Below are 16,993 nucleotides of genomic sequence, written 5' to 3' on the forward strand. Positions count from 1 at the left end.
CTGATCAATAATGTGGAAAATATTGTCGTTTTTTCTGGACTGTAAAGTGTTTAATTCTTAAAAATCTTCCTTTTTTTTAAGAAAGAAACCCGTAATTTGCTTTAATAGAGACCCCGAAGTTAAAAACAATCCATCCGTAGAACTTGAATAATTTCACCATTTTTGCTGATACAAAGGTTTAAGAAGTACCTTTGTGTATCAGACATTCCTCTATATACATTGAATTTAAAGAGTACCATTGTGTATCAGACATTTCTCTGTATAAATTGAGTTTAAAGAGAACCGTTGTGTATCAGACATTCCTCTGAATACATTGAGTTTAAAGAGTACCGTTGTGTATCAGACATTCCTCTGAATACATTGAGTTTAAAGAGTACCGTTGTGTATCAGCCATTCCTCTGAATAAATTGAGTTTAAAGAGTACCGTTGTGTATCAGATATTCCTCTGAATACATTGAGTTTAAAGAGTACCGTTGTGTATCAGACTAAATTGAGTTTAAAGAGTACCGTTGTGTATCAGATATTCCTCTGAATACATTGAGTTTAAAGAGTACCGTTGTGTATCAGACATTCCTCTGAATAAATTGAATTTAAAGAGTACCGTTGCGAATCAGACATTTCTCTGTATAAATTGAGTTTAAAGAGTACCGTTGTGTATCAGACATTTCTCTGTATACATTGAGTTTAAAGAGTACCGTTGTGTATCAGACATTCCCCTGTATAAATTGAGTTTAAAATAGTGTCTATAGAGTCCTTTTATGCCAAGGGTTTGTCGCTTTTCGATAATTAAAGAAATAAACGCTTAAACACAATAACACAAAGATTCATATTCTCTGAATAATTAATTTTGGTTTTGTAATGCAACTGGAGTCTCAAATAATATGTATATTTGGGAAAATGGAAACCATTAAATTTTGTATTTATCAATGAGTGTTGTGGCATTACAAACTCCACTGGACGGCAAGAGAATGTCCAATGTTATGCAACATAACTAGAATGTTGTCTAGGAGAACTTGAACTAGGCGAACAAGTACCATGGCACTACTTATAGGAAGCTTTACTACTAGGAGCCACTCTTGTAGGGGTTCACTACTATAGGAACCACTCTTATAGGGGTTCACTACCAGGAATCACGATGGAACCACGCTTTGGTAAGTAGGAACCACATTTAAAAGGGTTTACTACTAGGAATCATGGTTATAGGGGTTTACTACTAGAATCCACTCATAGGGGTTCTCTTTCAGGTATGCACATATGTTTTTATTTTTGAAGGTAATCATCTTATCGTCATATTGGACATTTATGCCTAGTTTGTTTTGTGAGGTGCGGGGTTTGAACCTGGGACACCAATCCACTTTCTGGTCGGTGGAAAGTGTGCCTAACTACAGTGATCTAACGAGAACTGGTCTAACACCCTTAACTCACCTTTATCTATGATATCTTATTTCTCCGCCATTATCTTTAAATCAAAATTCTTTTCTTTATCTAGACATCTAACATCGTCGCCATTATCTTAATATCTAATATCTCCGCCATTATCTAGATATTTAATATATCCGCCATCATCTAGATTTCTAATATCTCCGCCATCATCTAGATATCTAATATCTCCGCCTTTATCTAGATACAAAATATATTCACCATCATCTAGATATCTATTACGTCGCCATTATCTTAATATAAAATATTTGCGCCATTATCTAGATATCTAATATCTCCACCTTATCATGATAAATAATATCTCCGACATTATCTATATATCTAATATCTCCTACATTATCTAGATATCTAATATCTCCGCCTAATCTAGATAAATAATATCTCCGCCATTATCTAGATTTCTAATATCTCCACCATCACCTAGATAAAAAATATGTTCGCCATTATCTAGATATATAATATCTCCGCCTAATCTTGCATTCTAATATCTCCGACATTATCTATATATCTAATACCTCCGACATTATCTATATATTTAATATCTCCGACATTATCTAGATATCTAATATATCCACCATAATCTAGATTTATAATATCTTCACCTTTATCTAGATATCTAATATCTCCGACATTATCTAGATATCTAATATATCCACCATAATCTAGATATATAATATCTTCACCTTTATCTAGATATCTAACATCTCTTCATTTATCTAAATATCTATAAATATGATTGCCTGGCCCGACATTAGATTTCATTAGATTTTTTACAGATAAAAAATATGATTTTGTTAGTACACTTACCAGTTTTACAATCTTTAAACTAACTTATATAATTAGATTTTTTCTTGTATCGAATTTGAAACAATACCATTGGAATTTCCAAATTGTGCTTAATTCTATCAAAGAACTGATTAAACTATGATTATACAGAGCCTGTGCAGTGTGGTACGTCTAAAACAGATTTCGGCCTGTGTATGGTAGAACTTTTAAAACAGATCTAGCCTATGAATGAGTGTATTTTTAAACTGATCTAGGCCTGTGCATGGTTGTACTTTTTAAAATTAATTATTTAATATTTATAAAATTATCCTGTAAGATACGAACACATTAAGTAACAGTTTGTTTTAAACTAAATCCTGAAGTTAAGTTTCGTTTAAGGAACTGTAAACGTGATTTCCAATATCTCTTTAAAACTGGAATGTTCGAATCTGTACGATGTGCGTTAAACTTTTTTATGAAAAATTGTCCTTGTAATCAAAATTTATAATATTAAATAATATTTCTTTTTAAAAGTGCCTTTCTCATTCATGCGCGCACAAACAATGAAGGAAATTTAATGAATTTAACATTTTTCAAGATAAAATTGACGATATCTTTCGCATTACTCAAGTATAGGGGTATACCGTATTATTGTGAATCAGACAAGCCCTCTGTAGATGGAAGATCTACCTTGTCATTATAATTATAAGAAATATAACGTCGCCCAGTCCTATCAGTGTCGTGGACTGATTAGTATATACGCACTACGCATCTATAAGTAATCCAACTGAAGCGAAAAATATTAGTAGTTTTTAAACCTCGCTGCATGCAACATCCAGGCTAGTCTAGGATCCCATGAACTCCTTGAAGTACCTGACGATGGTCACCCGTAGCAATCAGGTCGCCAGCATGAAGAAGTTAGTCGTAGTCATCTTGTTCTCTAGTTCTCTAGTTCTATCAGATCCTGTTCCCAACCCAGGTTAGAGATAATAGTTTTGTTTTCCAAGGGACTGTAAAGGAAAAATGAAAGGGGGTATAGAATGAAACCTAAGAATCTCAGGCGTTTAACGTTTCATATAAAGACATCTATCTGATTTATTCATAGGAAAATTCATATACATACAAGTTTATATAAAAGTTGTAGTATTAAACATATCATATTCAGCATATACGCAACCTATCTGAAAACGACGATATCCCACAGGAGCCTGAGCCTGGGAATCTCAGGTTTGCTCCTATTATTATTTTTATTTTTATTTTGCATTTTTAATAGATGACAGTACAGTATACTGGTCACATGATTTCCGTTTGTATCACGTGACAATGATACTGCACTGCCATTGGCTGAAGTTCTTGTGACGTAATACGGACTATACGGACGAGATGTAATTAAATTATAAATTATTTCTATTAAAAATGCAAAAAAAAATTAAAAGATAGAAGTTTCATATGTATCGTTTTACGCCTGAGATTCTCGAAGTTTTCATCCTATACCCCCTTTCATTTTTCCTTTACAGTCCCTCAAAGGGATTGTTCAGATGTTTTAGAAACAGGTATAGTATTCTAATGCAATGGAAAATATTGCAATACAGTGGTCCTCAGAATGATAGTGTAATGAGTCCACACTTCACTTGGATAATATATCTGAGCGCTTAGACTTTCCCAAAAAACACTTTAATAAAAGTACAATAGTTTATATTTGCTCAAACAACATACATCTAAAAATAATTTTTTCTTTATTGAGAGGACTGAGAGATTGCAGACATAATTTCATTTACAGAATTGTATGTCCAATTCAAAATAGTATCCTTAAAAAGGTGTTTTCATCAATGAGATATCCATTTTTTTATCTCAAAATATACAAGTTTAACAACAGAGACAATTAATGAAATTTAATAATTGCTTATTAGGTCAAAGTCCTTTTTGGGGAGATGAAAATTAAAAAATTAGAAAATTTTGCATTTTAATTAAAAATCTTTATCAATTTAACTCCGTCATCGTTTATTTGTGTTCACTCACTCCCTTTAATGGAAACTCTAACTTTCTACTTGATGAACTAACTTCATTAGAATTCTTAAAAATATATTGTACTCAAGAGGTATCATTATTCAAAGATAATATTTATAAGAATATTCTGAATATATGAATATTGCAAGAGAATATATGCATTTATAAGTTTGTAGATGCACAGGCAGTGCAGTATACTAGTCACGTGATGCAGACGGAGACACATGACAATAATACTGCAATGCCATTGGTGGGAGTTCTGGTCACGTGATACGGACGTAATAATTATATTGTCAATTATATCTATCAAAATGAAACAATATTAAATTTAAATAAGAAAAGGAGCAAACCTTAGTTATTTAGGCTTCTCTGGGATATCGTCGTTTTCAGATTGGTTGCATATTTGCTAAATAATGGCTATTTAAAAGTTTTAAATAAATTTCTTGAGACGGGAACATCAGCTAGAACTATTATGGGTCTCGAGCAACTCCTAAAATGCTTAGGTTTTAACCTTTACCCCCCTTTATTTTTCCTTTACAGTCCCTTCAAAATTGAATTTACACTCTACAGTCCCTTTAAACCTACACTTGTTTGTATTGGAATTCCCTGTATTTGAATGAATACTGCTTATCTTTTTTTTTCTTTTTTTCCAGTTGAAATTGATGAACAATCCATTTAATTAACATTAACAATCTGTTCTAGATGCAAACCCTGATCCACAAATAAACTCTCTGCTGACCGACAGAGCTCTAGCCGGCCATCCACTGGCTCTCGGCGGCCATCCACTGGGACATCCGGTCATGCACGCCAGCCACAATAGTATTTCGGCGGCCACCGCTGCGGCTAGGAATCCGCATTCTGGACTTCCTTTTCTACATCCGGTTTTACATCCGACACTTCCCATTCCTTCCATTCAACCAACACTGCAGTCCCATGTAAGGATAAATAGTTTTAAACTTTTTCTCCTTTTTACTTCGAGAATACTAATTTTTGGCATCGTCCTAATTTTAGAACTATACAACTAGAAGTAGTTATCCAAAAAAGATTAAGTAAAATTAAAAAACTAACATTTTTTTACTATTTGATAAATCCTAGAGATTCTCTGTGGAAGAGTATACACAGTGTGCTTGAAGGACCTATAAGATATAAGAAGAATCCCATGAAAATGTTTTTTTGAGATTCTGAAAGAGCTCATCAAGCCGAACATTTTGCGCTATGTCGGCCCTTTTTCCTTGGACGAATTTTTTCGTAATTCGCATATTGGAAAAGTAATGATTTTTTTATTCATTTTTTAGGTATTTATTTAGAAACTTACTTTGAACATTTTATTAAAAATACCCGTATTTAGATGTTTTAGGTGAGGATATAATTAGAGCTTTTTTACTCTGTACTCAAGACCTTTAATTCCCCGTATCCTTTACTCTAAACCTTTCAATACGCTTTATTCTTAAACCTTTCTTATTCTTTATCCTGAACCTTCCTATCATTATTTTAGACATTTCTCCTCATCCTTTAGAACCTTTCAGTTCCCTTTACTATAGACCTTTCCCCCAATCCTTCACTCCGATACCTATCCTCATCCTTTACTCTAAACAGTTCCACATCTTTTACGCTTGACCTATCTTTTTTTTACTCTAAACCCATTCACATCCTTCAGGGTTTATTAGTAAAGGTTTGATAAAGGTTCAGTATTAAGAGAATTTCTAGGACTAGTGTAAAGAATAAAGGGAAAGGTCCGAAGTAAAAGGACAAGAATAAAGGATCAAGGGAAAGTTATAAAGTGAAGGATAAGGGGAAAGGTCTAGGGTAAAGGGTATGGCAAGGACAAGAGTAAAGGATTAGGGGAAAGGTTTAAATTTTAAGGGTATGAAAAGGACTTGAGTAAATGATAAGGGGATTAGTCTAAAGTTAAGGGTTTGTGAAAGACGGAAAGACTAGAGTAAAGGATAAGGGAAAAGGTCTAAAGTAAATGATAAGGGGAAAGGTCTAGATTAAATGATAAGGGGGAAGATCTTGGGTAAATGATAAGGGGAAAGGTTTAGAGTAAATGATAAGGGGAAAGATCTAGAGTAAATGATAAGGGGAAAGGTCTAGATTAAATGTTAAGGGGGAAGGTCGGGGGTAAATGATAAGGGGAATAATCTAGATTAAATGAATAGGGGAAAGGTCTAGTGTAAATGATAAGGGGAATGATCTAGATTAAATGATAAGGGGAAAGGTCTAAAGTAAACGCTAAGGGGAAGGAGTAAGGTGTAAGATTAGAATAAAGGAAAAGGAAAAGTCTAGAGTAAATTATATACATAGTACATCTAAATACGGATTTTTTTTCCAAAATGTTCAAAGTAAGTTAAATAGAAAGAGCTGAAAAATGTCAATAAACATTATTTTGCAAATACGCGAGTTGCATGAAAATTCGCCCATTGAAAAAGTACTGACATATCGCAAAATGTTCGTCTTGATGAGCTCTTTCAGAATCTCAAAAAAAGTTACTTAGGATTTTTCTTATATCTTAGAGGTCCTTCAAGCACACTGTGTAATGTGTATAGCATTAAACTTTTAATGTTTTTTGTTCATGTTTCAGGCTTTATTTTTGGCTTTGAAGAGGCCTCACAATAAAATTTTACATAAACTGTTCGAAGAAGCCCTATTATTAAAGAACTTAAACTATTGTTTTTCTTAACAAACCAAATATGCTGTTGTTCATGAACAAACGATTTTGGTGAACGAACGGTTTTCCTGAAATGAACGATTTCTCTGAAAAGCCAAACACGCCCAGAATATCCCCAAACTCTACTGTTCTATAATTTCGAAATAATTTCATGAGTTCGATATTATTAAGAAAAAACTAGTAGATTTTTTTTTAAAGATGTAATCGTAAGTTGAGTAATATTATCTAAGCAAACATTTAAACTAACAATTTTGAAATGATCAAGCCTTTTCGTAAAAATAAGAATTGTCAAATTACAAGATTTGTCATGTTCAACATTTCACCCAATTTATTGATATGTATTTTATGTTCTAGGTGCCTGTTGGAGCTTGTCGTCTTATCTGTTCAATTCTTGATTTATTAGTGTTTAATCCTGCCTTTTCAACCTTTATATCCCTGGTAAAAGCTGGAAATCTTATATCCCTACTCTCCCAGCCTGGTCCATTAACAGTATTCGCTCCAACAAACGATGCTTTTGATTTAATTCCGGCTCCACAATTCCAGGCTCTTTTAGGGGACCCCGTCGGCTTGAAAACCCTTCTTTTAAAGCACATGACCAGAGGTGTTATTCACTCTATTGATTTACCCGCTGGGGCGGTTCCGTTGATTACCGGTGCTGGGGAGCGGGTAACGGTTACCAAGCTACCAACTGCCGTCACAATAACGAGTACTAGCGGTATTTCCCGGATTGTTGAAGCGGATAATGAAGCTAGTAACGGCATCATTCATGTGGTCGACAAAGTGTTTTAATTATTCAATTTTTAAACATTTTCATAATAAACTAATATATTTTTCGATTGTCAATTATGCTATTTTCAAAAAAAAGATTAGAATACTAAAAGACTGTGATACCGCTTTTTACTGAATTTTTTAATTTATAACACATTTCATAGAAAATCAACGAAAGTTGTTAATTCAATTCAATTTTTTTTTTGTAAAAATATAAAAACTATTATAAAACAGGATTTCATTTGAAAAATATAAATTTACTCGAAAATTGGCAAAATCGTAATTTGGAATTTTCTGAAGAAATTGAGTCTTTGCCATGCAAGCAAATCAGGTTTAAAAGATATATTGATTGATAAAATTTTTGTTTCTGACAAAGGCTAATTTTCTTTAAAAATTGAATGTGTAATTGCAAAAAACAATGGGTGTATCAAACCATATTTTTAATGCGTTTTTCCAAAACGAATTGAATCTTTGCCATATTAAACTCAAATTTTATAATCCCCATATATTTGAAACCTGATGGTGTTAGTCTTTGTTATTTCAAACCTTTGTTATGTGGTGGTTTTGAAAGTCGCCTTCTCTCCTCTGAGCTCTGGAAACCTACGTGGCAGCTAGAAGAGCGGAGAGGGAGATATATTTTTCACCAAAAAATAACTTTGTGCCTTAGAAGGAAATGCATAGAGTAATAAAACGAAGAGGTGAAGCTTAGCTCAGATGTACACAACCGACCTGTCTATTAATTAATTAATAGACAGGTCGGTTGTGTACATCACGATATGTTTACGTATTTAACGCTGTACACTTGTATATAGAGCGATCGTATTTCTAAAGGGGGATTTTATGGAATTGACCATTTTTTAGATTTCCTTTCTTTATTTAAAGAGAATTCGAGGATGTTGATTGCAAACATTTGACAGTTTTCAAATTTGTAGGTTTTCAATTTATTAGCTAAAAGTTCTGTCAAAAATGTTAAGTTTCTAGGGCATGAATTTAACTTAAAACATTCTTATTTCAAACATTTTTTATTGTTTCTTCTCTTCAACTCTTTATCATAAACATGATAGTGTATGCAGGGTTACCCACACAGATGAAACAACGATGACGACCTGGAGCTCCTAACCCTAAACAGGTGGGGGGGGGGGGGCATTTGGCTCCCCCCTCTAGTTTTTTGACTTTTCATAAATAGAAATTTAAAGGATTTTTTGGTAATTTTTTTATGCCTAAGGTAGGGTGCAGGGCGATAAAAAAACCAGAGTACGTAAAAAAAATCTTAAATAGCCCATAGCTTTTTTATGACTAAAGCTACAGATCTGAAAACTATAGCTTTGAAAAGCGCTTGAAAATGGGTGTAGAAACCTGTTTCACACTTTGATATTTGTTTTAAACAAAAAATTATCTTTTACATATTTTCGACCTAATCTATCTAATTATCAATACTAATATTCAAAAATCTACGTTAAACCACTCCATAGAAATACGATCGCTCTATACAGCATTAGATACGTAAACACATATCGTGATGTACACAATCGACCTGTCTATTAATTAATTAATAGACAGGTCGGTTGTGTACATCTGAGCTAAGCTTCACCTCTTCGTTTTATTACTCTATGAGGAAATGTATATACAGTTATCTTGAGACTTTTGTCGTTATTACTCAACCACTAAATTGGTGACCCCGAGGTGGTATATGTATTTTCGTTTCATTAGTCGTTTTCAACCCATCCAGTTGCATTAATATTTTGTGTTAATACTTATTTCAATACACTTTTGCTGAAGTTAGGTAAACCTGCCTCCCTGTTGTTTTCATAGGCTTTTTACAATGAGCAAAGTTGTAAGTTTGACAGTGTTTATTAAAAGTCATAACTTGAGTCTCAAAGTCGTTTTCCTATTCCAGAGTTTTCTGGTACTTACTGTTGGGATTCCCAAGATTTTCACTGGAGACCCCAAGATTTTCACTGGAGACCCCAAGATTTTCACTGGAGACCCCAAGATTTTCACTGGAGACCCCAAGATTTTCACCGGAGACCCCAAGATTTTCACTGAAGACCCCAAGATTTTCACTGAAGACCCCAAGATTTTCACTAGTGACCCAAAAAAATGGGGATTAAAATAAAATCTGGGGGTATCCATAAAAAATCTGGAGATCTCTGATGTAAATCTGGGGGTCTCCAATGCAAATCTGGGGGTCTCCAATGCAAATCTGGGGGTCTCCAATGCAAATCTTGGGGTCTCCAATGCAATTCTGGGGGTCTCCGATAATAATGAGGGTCCCCGTTAAAAGGGGGTATCTAATGTTGATGATCTATTTCTAGACTCACGTTGAACTTCTTTTCAGGCTTAAATTGACTTAAAAACCCATAATTTACAACAACAAAAAAATGGCCTTTTAAAAGGTACATTTAAGAGTTAAACTTATTACGTAAAAGGGAAGCAGTATCAAATATTTGACTAAAATAAAAATCATGAACAAAATCTAATTATAATACTGCGAAGCATAATAGTTGCAAAATATTTTCATAAAATTTCTCTATTTAAAATATAAAATAGAAGCTTTCTTTGTTTATCTTAATTCTCAGCTTAGGATCACAACAAACTTTAGAGATATTTTAGATTAGTTAAAATTACTTGAAAACCATTTAAAACTTTGTCATTTATATTGTACAACTAAGGGCAATACAATACAAACAGTGAGAATAAAAAAACTGAGAAATTAATGTCGACTTTACTTAAAGAATGTCTCTAAAGTTGTTGTAATACTTTTACATCTAGATATGTAATTTCCAATAGATTAAGTATAAAATTATTGCATTAGATTACATGTTATTACATTTTTATTTAGAATATCACACTGTACCATTTCGATATTATAACAATGCAGAATCGTGAAGATTGTGGATTTTTTTTAAAAAGATTTTTTTGGTGGAATTTTTTCTTAAAAGAGGAGTGCTGTCATACTAATATATGAAGAGGTTGACGCTGAACTTTTTATTCATTTTTTATTCATGTTTTTCTTCATGTTAGGCACTTCATATACAAAGAGGATCCTGGGTGATTTCAGAGGGGGTGCATCAAACCATTATCGCTTAAATCAAAGATTATAAAAATTTAACGTAAAAAATGGTTCAAGTTTCACTTAACTAGTCATAATTAGTCACTATAGTAAAAGGCAAGGATAACTATTCCAGTATATTTTCATAGCTTAACAGACTAAGTGAATTGAGCCCAGCTTAACAGGTTGAGGAAAACTAGATCATATATGAATGATATATTTAATATATATATCAGTTGTTCGAAGAATTTTGACTACTGAGGATCGTCATGAGGGGTGAAACATATTTTGAATGTCATTTAATCCAACCAACTGAACACCGAGTCTATGGAGGCATCAACCTCCATGTCCACCACGCAGTCCCTGAAAATGAGGATATTCGGGGCTAGAAGCAAACTGGAAGACAAGCTGCTCAACAAAACTAACGATCTTATGAACCTGAGCGAAAAGTACAGGAAGCTGAACTCTGGTTCAGACTCTTATATATTAAATAATATGCTGTTTCTCATCTTATTTTTGGTTAGGCTGGGTTAAGACAATTTCTGTGCCGAGCGCTGTGGCTAGGATGGGCTATGGGGCCAAGCACTGCGACCTCTTATATGTTAAATAATATGCTGTTTCTCATCTTATTTTGGGTTAGGTCGGGGTTTTGTGGGACAAATGACATAGCCCCAACTAAAAATAATTTCAAAACAATTTCTGAGAAAAGGCTCCCAACTCCTGATTAAAAGACGACTGAAAAACCTCTTTGATATCTAATGATTAATATGTTAATTAAAAACGTATAGTTTCATAAAATAGAGGGATCAAATATGGGTTGTTACCAGGGGGGATGATAGTTAACTAGCTGGGCCGCTGTCTAGCCTAAGTGTACACCTAGGACAGTTTACTGATAAGGGATATTAAGAGATCATAGGCCACTTCGTCAGACAAGTATCTTAATCGTAGGATAAACCTACGATTAATAAATCCTAGGTTTATCCTACGTTTTAGACTTGTCGCACGATTACGGAAGTACTGTTTCATCAGTCATAAATCCACCCTAAATAGAGGCTGGATTATCTATCCTAAATCTACCCTGAAACAGCTGATGCTTTCATTAGTCATCCTTTAAATCCTACGATTATCTACCCTTTTTCATCCAAACTGTTGTTTATGCACATGCGCATTGGTTTCCACAAATTAGTTTGGCAAATCAAAGACGATATTTGTTTACCTCAAATATTTTTTTGCAAAATTTAAAAAATCATGTTTTTTCCAAAAATCTGCCGAAAAATATTTTTTTAAATTTAAAAATAATATTTTCTAAAAAACACTTTTTAGAAATAAAATATCAATATTTTCGTAAAAATATTTATTTTTTTTTTTGAATTTTTTATAATAAAATTTCATTTTTACAAAAAATGAACCTTTTTTCGATTTTATCATTTTTTTACATTTTTTATTATTTTTTTTTATTTTTTTATTCTTCATCTAATGCCTTTCTATTTATGTTTTCATCTATCTATCTATTTATCTATCTATCTATCTCTCTCTCTCTCTCTCTTAATTTGAGCCAAACCCAACTAATCGTACGATCTAGGGTAGATAATCTAGGGTAAATCCACCCGTGCGGGTGGATTTATTTATCCTGCTATTAAGACATCGCGGCATTAACGTTAATAGCACGATTTACACCTCTAATGAAACACTAGGGTAGATAATCTAGCCTTAAATCCACCTGGCTGGATTTATTAATCGTGCGATTTGGCTTCAACGAAGCAGCCTTATGTACAGTACACACATCAAATATGCAGTACGCTTTCGGAGTACAAGTGTATGGGGAGGTATCTTGAATTTTACTCAGTTTTATCAGATTCGTATACTAACCATGAAATATTGCTCAGTAAAAGACTGCAATCGTACGTCATCCTGTGTAAATGTAATCCTGCACACGTTAAAAGAGCAGTGGATTGCAATAGTCAAATGGAAAACAGATTCTCCTGGCCGGATATGCAGTCGGCATTTTGAAAAAAAATGCTATAGAAGTCTCTGTGGTAAAAGGTTCATGGAACAATGCTGTACCCATAGATTTGGCTGTTCCTACAGATTTTCATGTCTAAGTGATAAAGAAAGACCATGGTATGCCCTGCCTTATTCTCAAGAAACTATTCAACTCCAAGATAGTGCGGAAATGGGAATGAAATACAGAGAGAGATGTTACAACCATCAAAAGCGAAAAAAAACTTGAAAAAACTGTGGAAGATCTCCGGCCAGGATACACTTAAAACTACGTGCCAAAAATATTCCATCCAAGAGAGTACCATGGAGCTACTAATGGCCTCTGCTTACTGCAATATCACATCAGAGCTTTAGTCATTTCCCTGCAACTTATGTGGGTTTGTTTACATTGCTCCCACATTGTACAGTACATAATATGCGTATATCTGAGTTGGGCGTTCCTGTATATAGTTCCTTGATTAGATCGGCTGCCTTTGTTATTGTTGTTACACAGAAACTAGTTCTTCAGCAATACAAAAACGTGCAACGAGTACGGGAATTCCATCGCCCCCTCCTTGTATTCTATTAGCACCGATTCAAGCAACGCCCCAGCAAAAAGTACAAATAGTTAAAACCGCTGACGTCAAAATTCAAGTTCGCGGATTACTTCCCGGTCAACAACTAGTGCATATGCCGGACGGAAAGTTGTCAGCAGATAACAGCTTAAACTTTTGGATAATATTCAAACTTTTTTTGTTTGTTTACTGTATGCAAAGAGAAAATGTACGTAATCAAGGGCGTATACAGGGGGGCGTAGCCCCCCCCCCCCCCATAGAACTTAGAGCTATCACAATTTTTCAATCTAAAACTTTAGAGTGAAGAGAATTAAAAACATTATTTTGCTTTTTTTCTGCTAGTTTTGTTTGATGGAGCGATAAAGTAGTCCTTTAGGTAATTGGACTGTATAGTGTACATGGGTTAAATTTGCCCCCCCCCCCCTAGAAGCTCTTGGGGGGGGGGCAAAGTTTTTTCTCGCTTTGCGCATATTTTACCTCCCCCCCATACATTTACGCCCTCGTTCACAATTGAAATATAAGATTAGTCTAGTAATCGTTAAAAAAACAATAGTTTGATATTTTATTTTTAGGTTTGTTCGGAATTGTTTGCCACATGAGAGTACGCTTAGAGACTAGAATGCAAGTATTGATGGATCCCCTGGTCTCTCTAATCAAGTATTTTCATGCTTGAAACAACAATTGTATGGCAATTTATGAATAAAAGTCTTTTAAAGTAACCAATTTTTAGTGAGATATTCCAATATTATTTTGAATTATTAGTGTTTAAGTTTTCCTTTGAAAGTGTAATTGAAAATAAAGAAAGATTATCTAGTTTTCAGTTACATAAATTACCGAGAGCCATGTAGCCCAGAGTTTTTTGATTGAAAACTTATTCCTGCTTAAATGAAAATAAATATTTTCAAAAATCACCCCCGAGTACTGTAATATGCTGATTGATCTTTGGAAGTGAAGTACATGGCCTGTACAATTAGTAAAGGATTAGCGTACATCATCACTCTATATGCTATAACCTCGTTGGTTGTTACCCAAAACATCGAGGACCTCCCCTATTGCAAGTGTGCATTTCTGAATGCTAAAACATGGTTAAATTTTTTTAGTGAATTTACACTTTGAAATTTCTTTAACTTTTCCACAGAAATGTATCACAGGGTTTGAAACTTAACACTTAGAAAAGGAAAAATTTAGAAAATGTTTAAAAAGATTTTAGGTTTAACAAAAGAAATGATTTTTTGTCTAAATTAAAAAAAATATGATTTGTAATTTGGCTGTAAAATACAAACAGATACCCCTGTTCTAGTCAATATGCCTTGTCAGAATAGGTTTATAAAGTTATACAATGCCTGGCATAATTACAATGTGAACCATTGTCTGAGAACATATATTTGATTTATCTAAAGATCAATATAAAGAGCAGGTATTGGGATTTAATCGCAAATCCAGACGCCTCAATTTAGGACTTTATAAGCATATTTCTCACCAAAAACTTGTTTGTTTTTTTTACGTAATTTGACGTTAGAAATGCATAATTTTAATATCTTTGTGGATAAACTTTACCTTAAAACAGATTGCAATGTTTGGTTTGCAGTTTTTTGATCCCTTCAAACCAAGGTTTATTTTGGGAATTGATCACTTTACCGGCCTAAAAATTCTGCTTTATAATAATAGAAAACTGTATTTATTGACATCTAACAAATTTTATTTAAAAATAATTGATATTTTTCATACAAATAAGATGCATAATAAAATTACAATTTTAGCTTTGTTTTGGCAGGGGAGCATCCTATCCTATAATTGATTAAACAAATTTAGAAGTTTACAACCGTGTCGTTAATTTCCGGACATTTTTAGCACTTACAAATGATTAATTTATTTGATAACTAGAGTTTTAATGTTGATCAAGATTGTAATGCAGGGAAAGTTATATAATATATAAAGTTATAATAAATGTTTCAGAGGTGCACGCAAGGTAAGTTAATTGCGGTCGCGTATACTCTGCATACATATTGAAACCAGTTCTCTCTAGGCGGAATTTGTAAACAAGAATAGATGCATCAGTCTTCATCTGGTATCCGAGGATAATTTTAAAAATTTTGAAATTTCACATAATAGTTTCCTATGACCAGAAAAGTTCATAGATTATTCTTGTGTTTACTTTTCCGCCCAAAGACAGTACACTGCAGTACAAAATGCGTACACCTCTGAAATAACTTTCCTTGCATTAGTACCTTGGGTGCACGCATCTTTTGTACTGCAGTGTACTGTCTCTGGGCGGCGGTAATGTAAACACAAGACGAATGTCGAAGCCTCACATGACAAATCAATGAAATATTCTGATCATAGGAAACTATAGCGAATTATCAAAATTATCAAAATTCATTGCTTTTAAGCTCCTCCAGATACTAAACGAACACTGAAGCATCTTTTTTTTGTTTACAAATTCCGCCCAGAGATATCTGGTTTCAATATGTACGCAGAGTATACGCAACTGCAATTAACTTTCCTTGCATTACAACCTTGATGCTGATTGTTTGAATTAAAAACCAATACTGCATCCAATCATCCAATGACGTCATGTGTACATTATTCGGATACATTCCTAATGCATTATCTTTTACTTTTGGACCATGTCTTTGGATTTATCTATGTTTTTCCTTTGGGTTTCTACCGACATATAGTTCTCTAGATTTTTATTAATCAATGAGAAAAACAAATACATTCGGCAGTGGCGTAAATAAGGGGGGTTATTTACCCCCCCTAGAATCCTGGGGGTAAATACCCCCCTCCCCCTAGAATCCCGGGGGTAAACACCCCACCTAGAATCCTAGGGCCCCTAGAATTTGTTTTTTAAAAAAAGGTTGATTTTAAAATTGAATATCTTTAAAATTTGGACGAAAATAATTCAAATGTGCAGATACTTAAAAATAACAAAGGTTTACACCACTCGGTGCAAAGATTTAGGGATTAGAATATTTGAGTTTGTGGCAAAAACTCAGTTCCAAATCTAGAGAACATTCTGGCAAACTTCTAACTGATTATCATATTTGATAACCTGTTTATCTTCTTTAAACGAACTTCTATAAAATCGAAAATGAAATAAGATTATGAATGTTGGTTAGAATGATCAATCATATATTCAATAACTTCAGGAGAAAACGTAACATTATCTGTCCCTTTTTAATGTAGATGATTAAAATTATATATGTATTTTGATGTATTTTTTTCAAAATATAGAAATGATTGTTTCTTGTAATTATATCTGTAATTAAACAATGTACTTAACAAATTTTCTTTGGCGCTCCGCGCACACATGAAAAGAATTTATTGACTCATATCTTTAAATTGACAGCTGTTGAAAATATAAGATTTGAATTGAACACAGCCAAATCTGCCTGCAACAACTGAAAATTTTCTTTTTTTAAATAACTTTTATTTTGAAAATTTTTTATAAAGGGGTGGCAAGTCCCCCCTAGACCCCAGATATTTTGCCCCCCCCCCCCTAGCAAAAGTGCTAGTTGTTCTTCTGGAAATTAGAATATAAACAAAGCGAAGTAGCTTTTATAAAGATTTAAAAAAGTAACATCTTTTTCCTCATAGAGTAAAACTATTTTTTATGTTACTTAAAATAAATTCAGTTGTTTACAGATCTTTGTAGTTAATGTAAAATGAATGACTATAATGAAGGTGAAAGCTGCAAGGTATGTAATGAAGCCTTTATTTGTAAATGCCAGAAATGAG

At 33.4% G+C, this 16,993-nt stretch overlaps 1 protein-coding gene across 1 annotated transcript; it reads left to right on the forward strand.

Moving 5' to 3' along the window:
* Window positions 1-2,997: 2,997 nt before the first annotated feature.
* LOC111715069 (uncharacterized protein sll1483) lies at window positions 2,998-7,723 on the forward strand. Its single transcript, XM_023490318.1, has 3 exons — window positions 2,998-3,184; window positions 4,915-5,147; window positions 7,235-7,723. The coding sequence occupies exons 1-3, from the start codon at window positions 3,061-3,063 to the stop codon at window positions 7,667-7,669; spliced, it is 792 nt and encodes a 263-aa protein (XP_023346086.1). The 5' UTR covers window positions 2,998-3,060; the 3' UTR covers window positions 7,670-7,723.
* Window positions 7,724-16,993: the final 9,270 nt, after the last annotated feature.

The sequence above is a fragment of the Eurytemora carolleeae genome, unplaced genomic scaffold (genome assembly GCF_000591075.1).
Source record: "Eurytemora carolleeae unplaced genomic scaffold, Eaff_2.0 scaffold748, whole genome shotgun sequence".
NCBI classification, from domain to species: Eukaryota; Metazoa; Arthropoda; class Copepoda; order Calanoida; family Temoridae; genus Eurytemora; species Eurytemora carolleeae.

Excerpts from the sequence above, each read along its gene's own strand:
- LOC111715069 (XM_023490318.1), top strand. The coding sequence starts at position 3,061 with ATGAACTCCTTGAAGTACCTGACGATGGTCACCCGTAGCAATCAGGTC. Across the intron at positions 3,185-4,914 it reads AGATCCTGTTCCCAACCCAG|ATGCAAACCCTGATCCACAA; the intron begins GTTAGAGATAAT and ends AATCTGTTCTAG. Across the intron at positions 5,148-7,234 it reads AACCAACACTGCAGTCCCAT|GTGCCTGTTGGAGCTTGTCG; the intron begins GTAAGGATAAAT and ends TTTATGTTCTAG.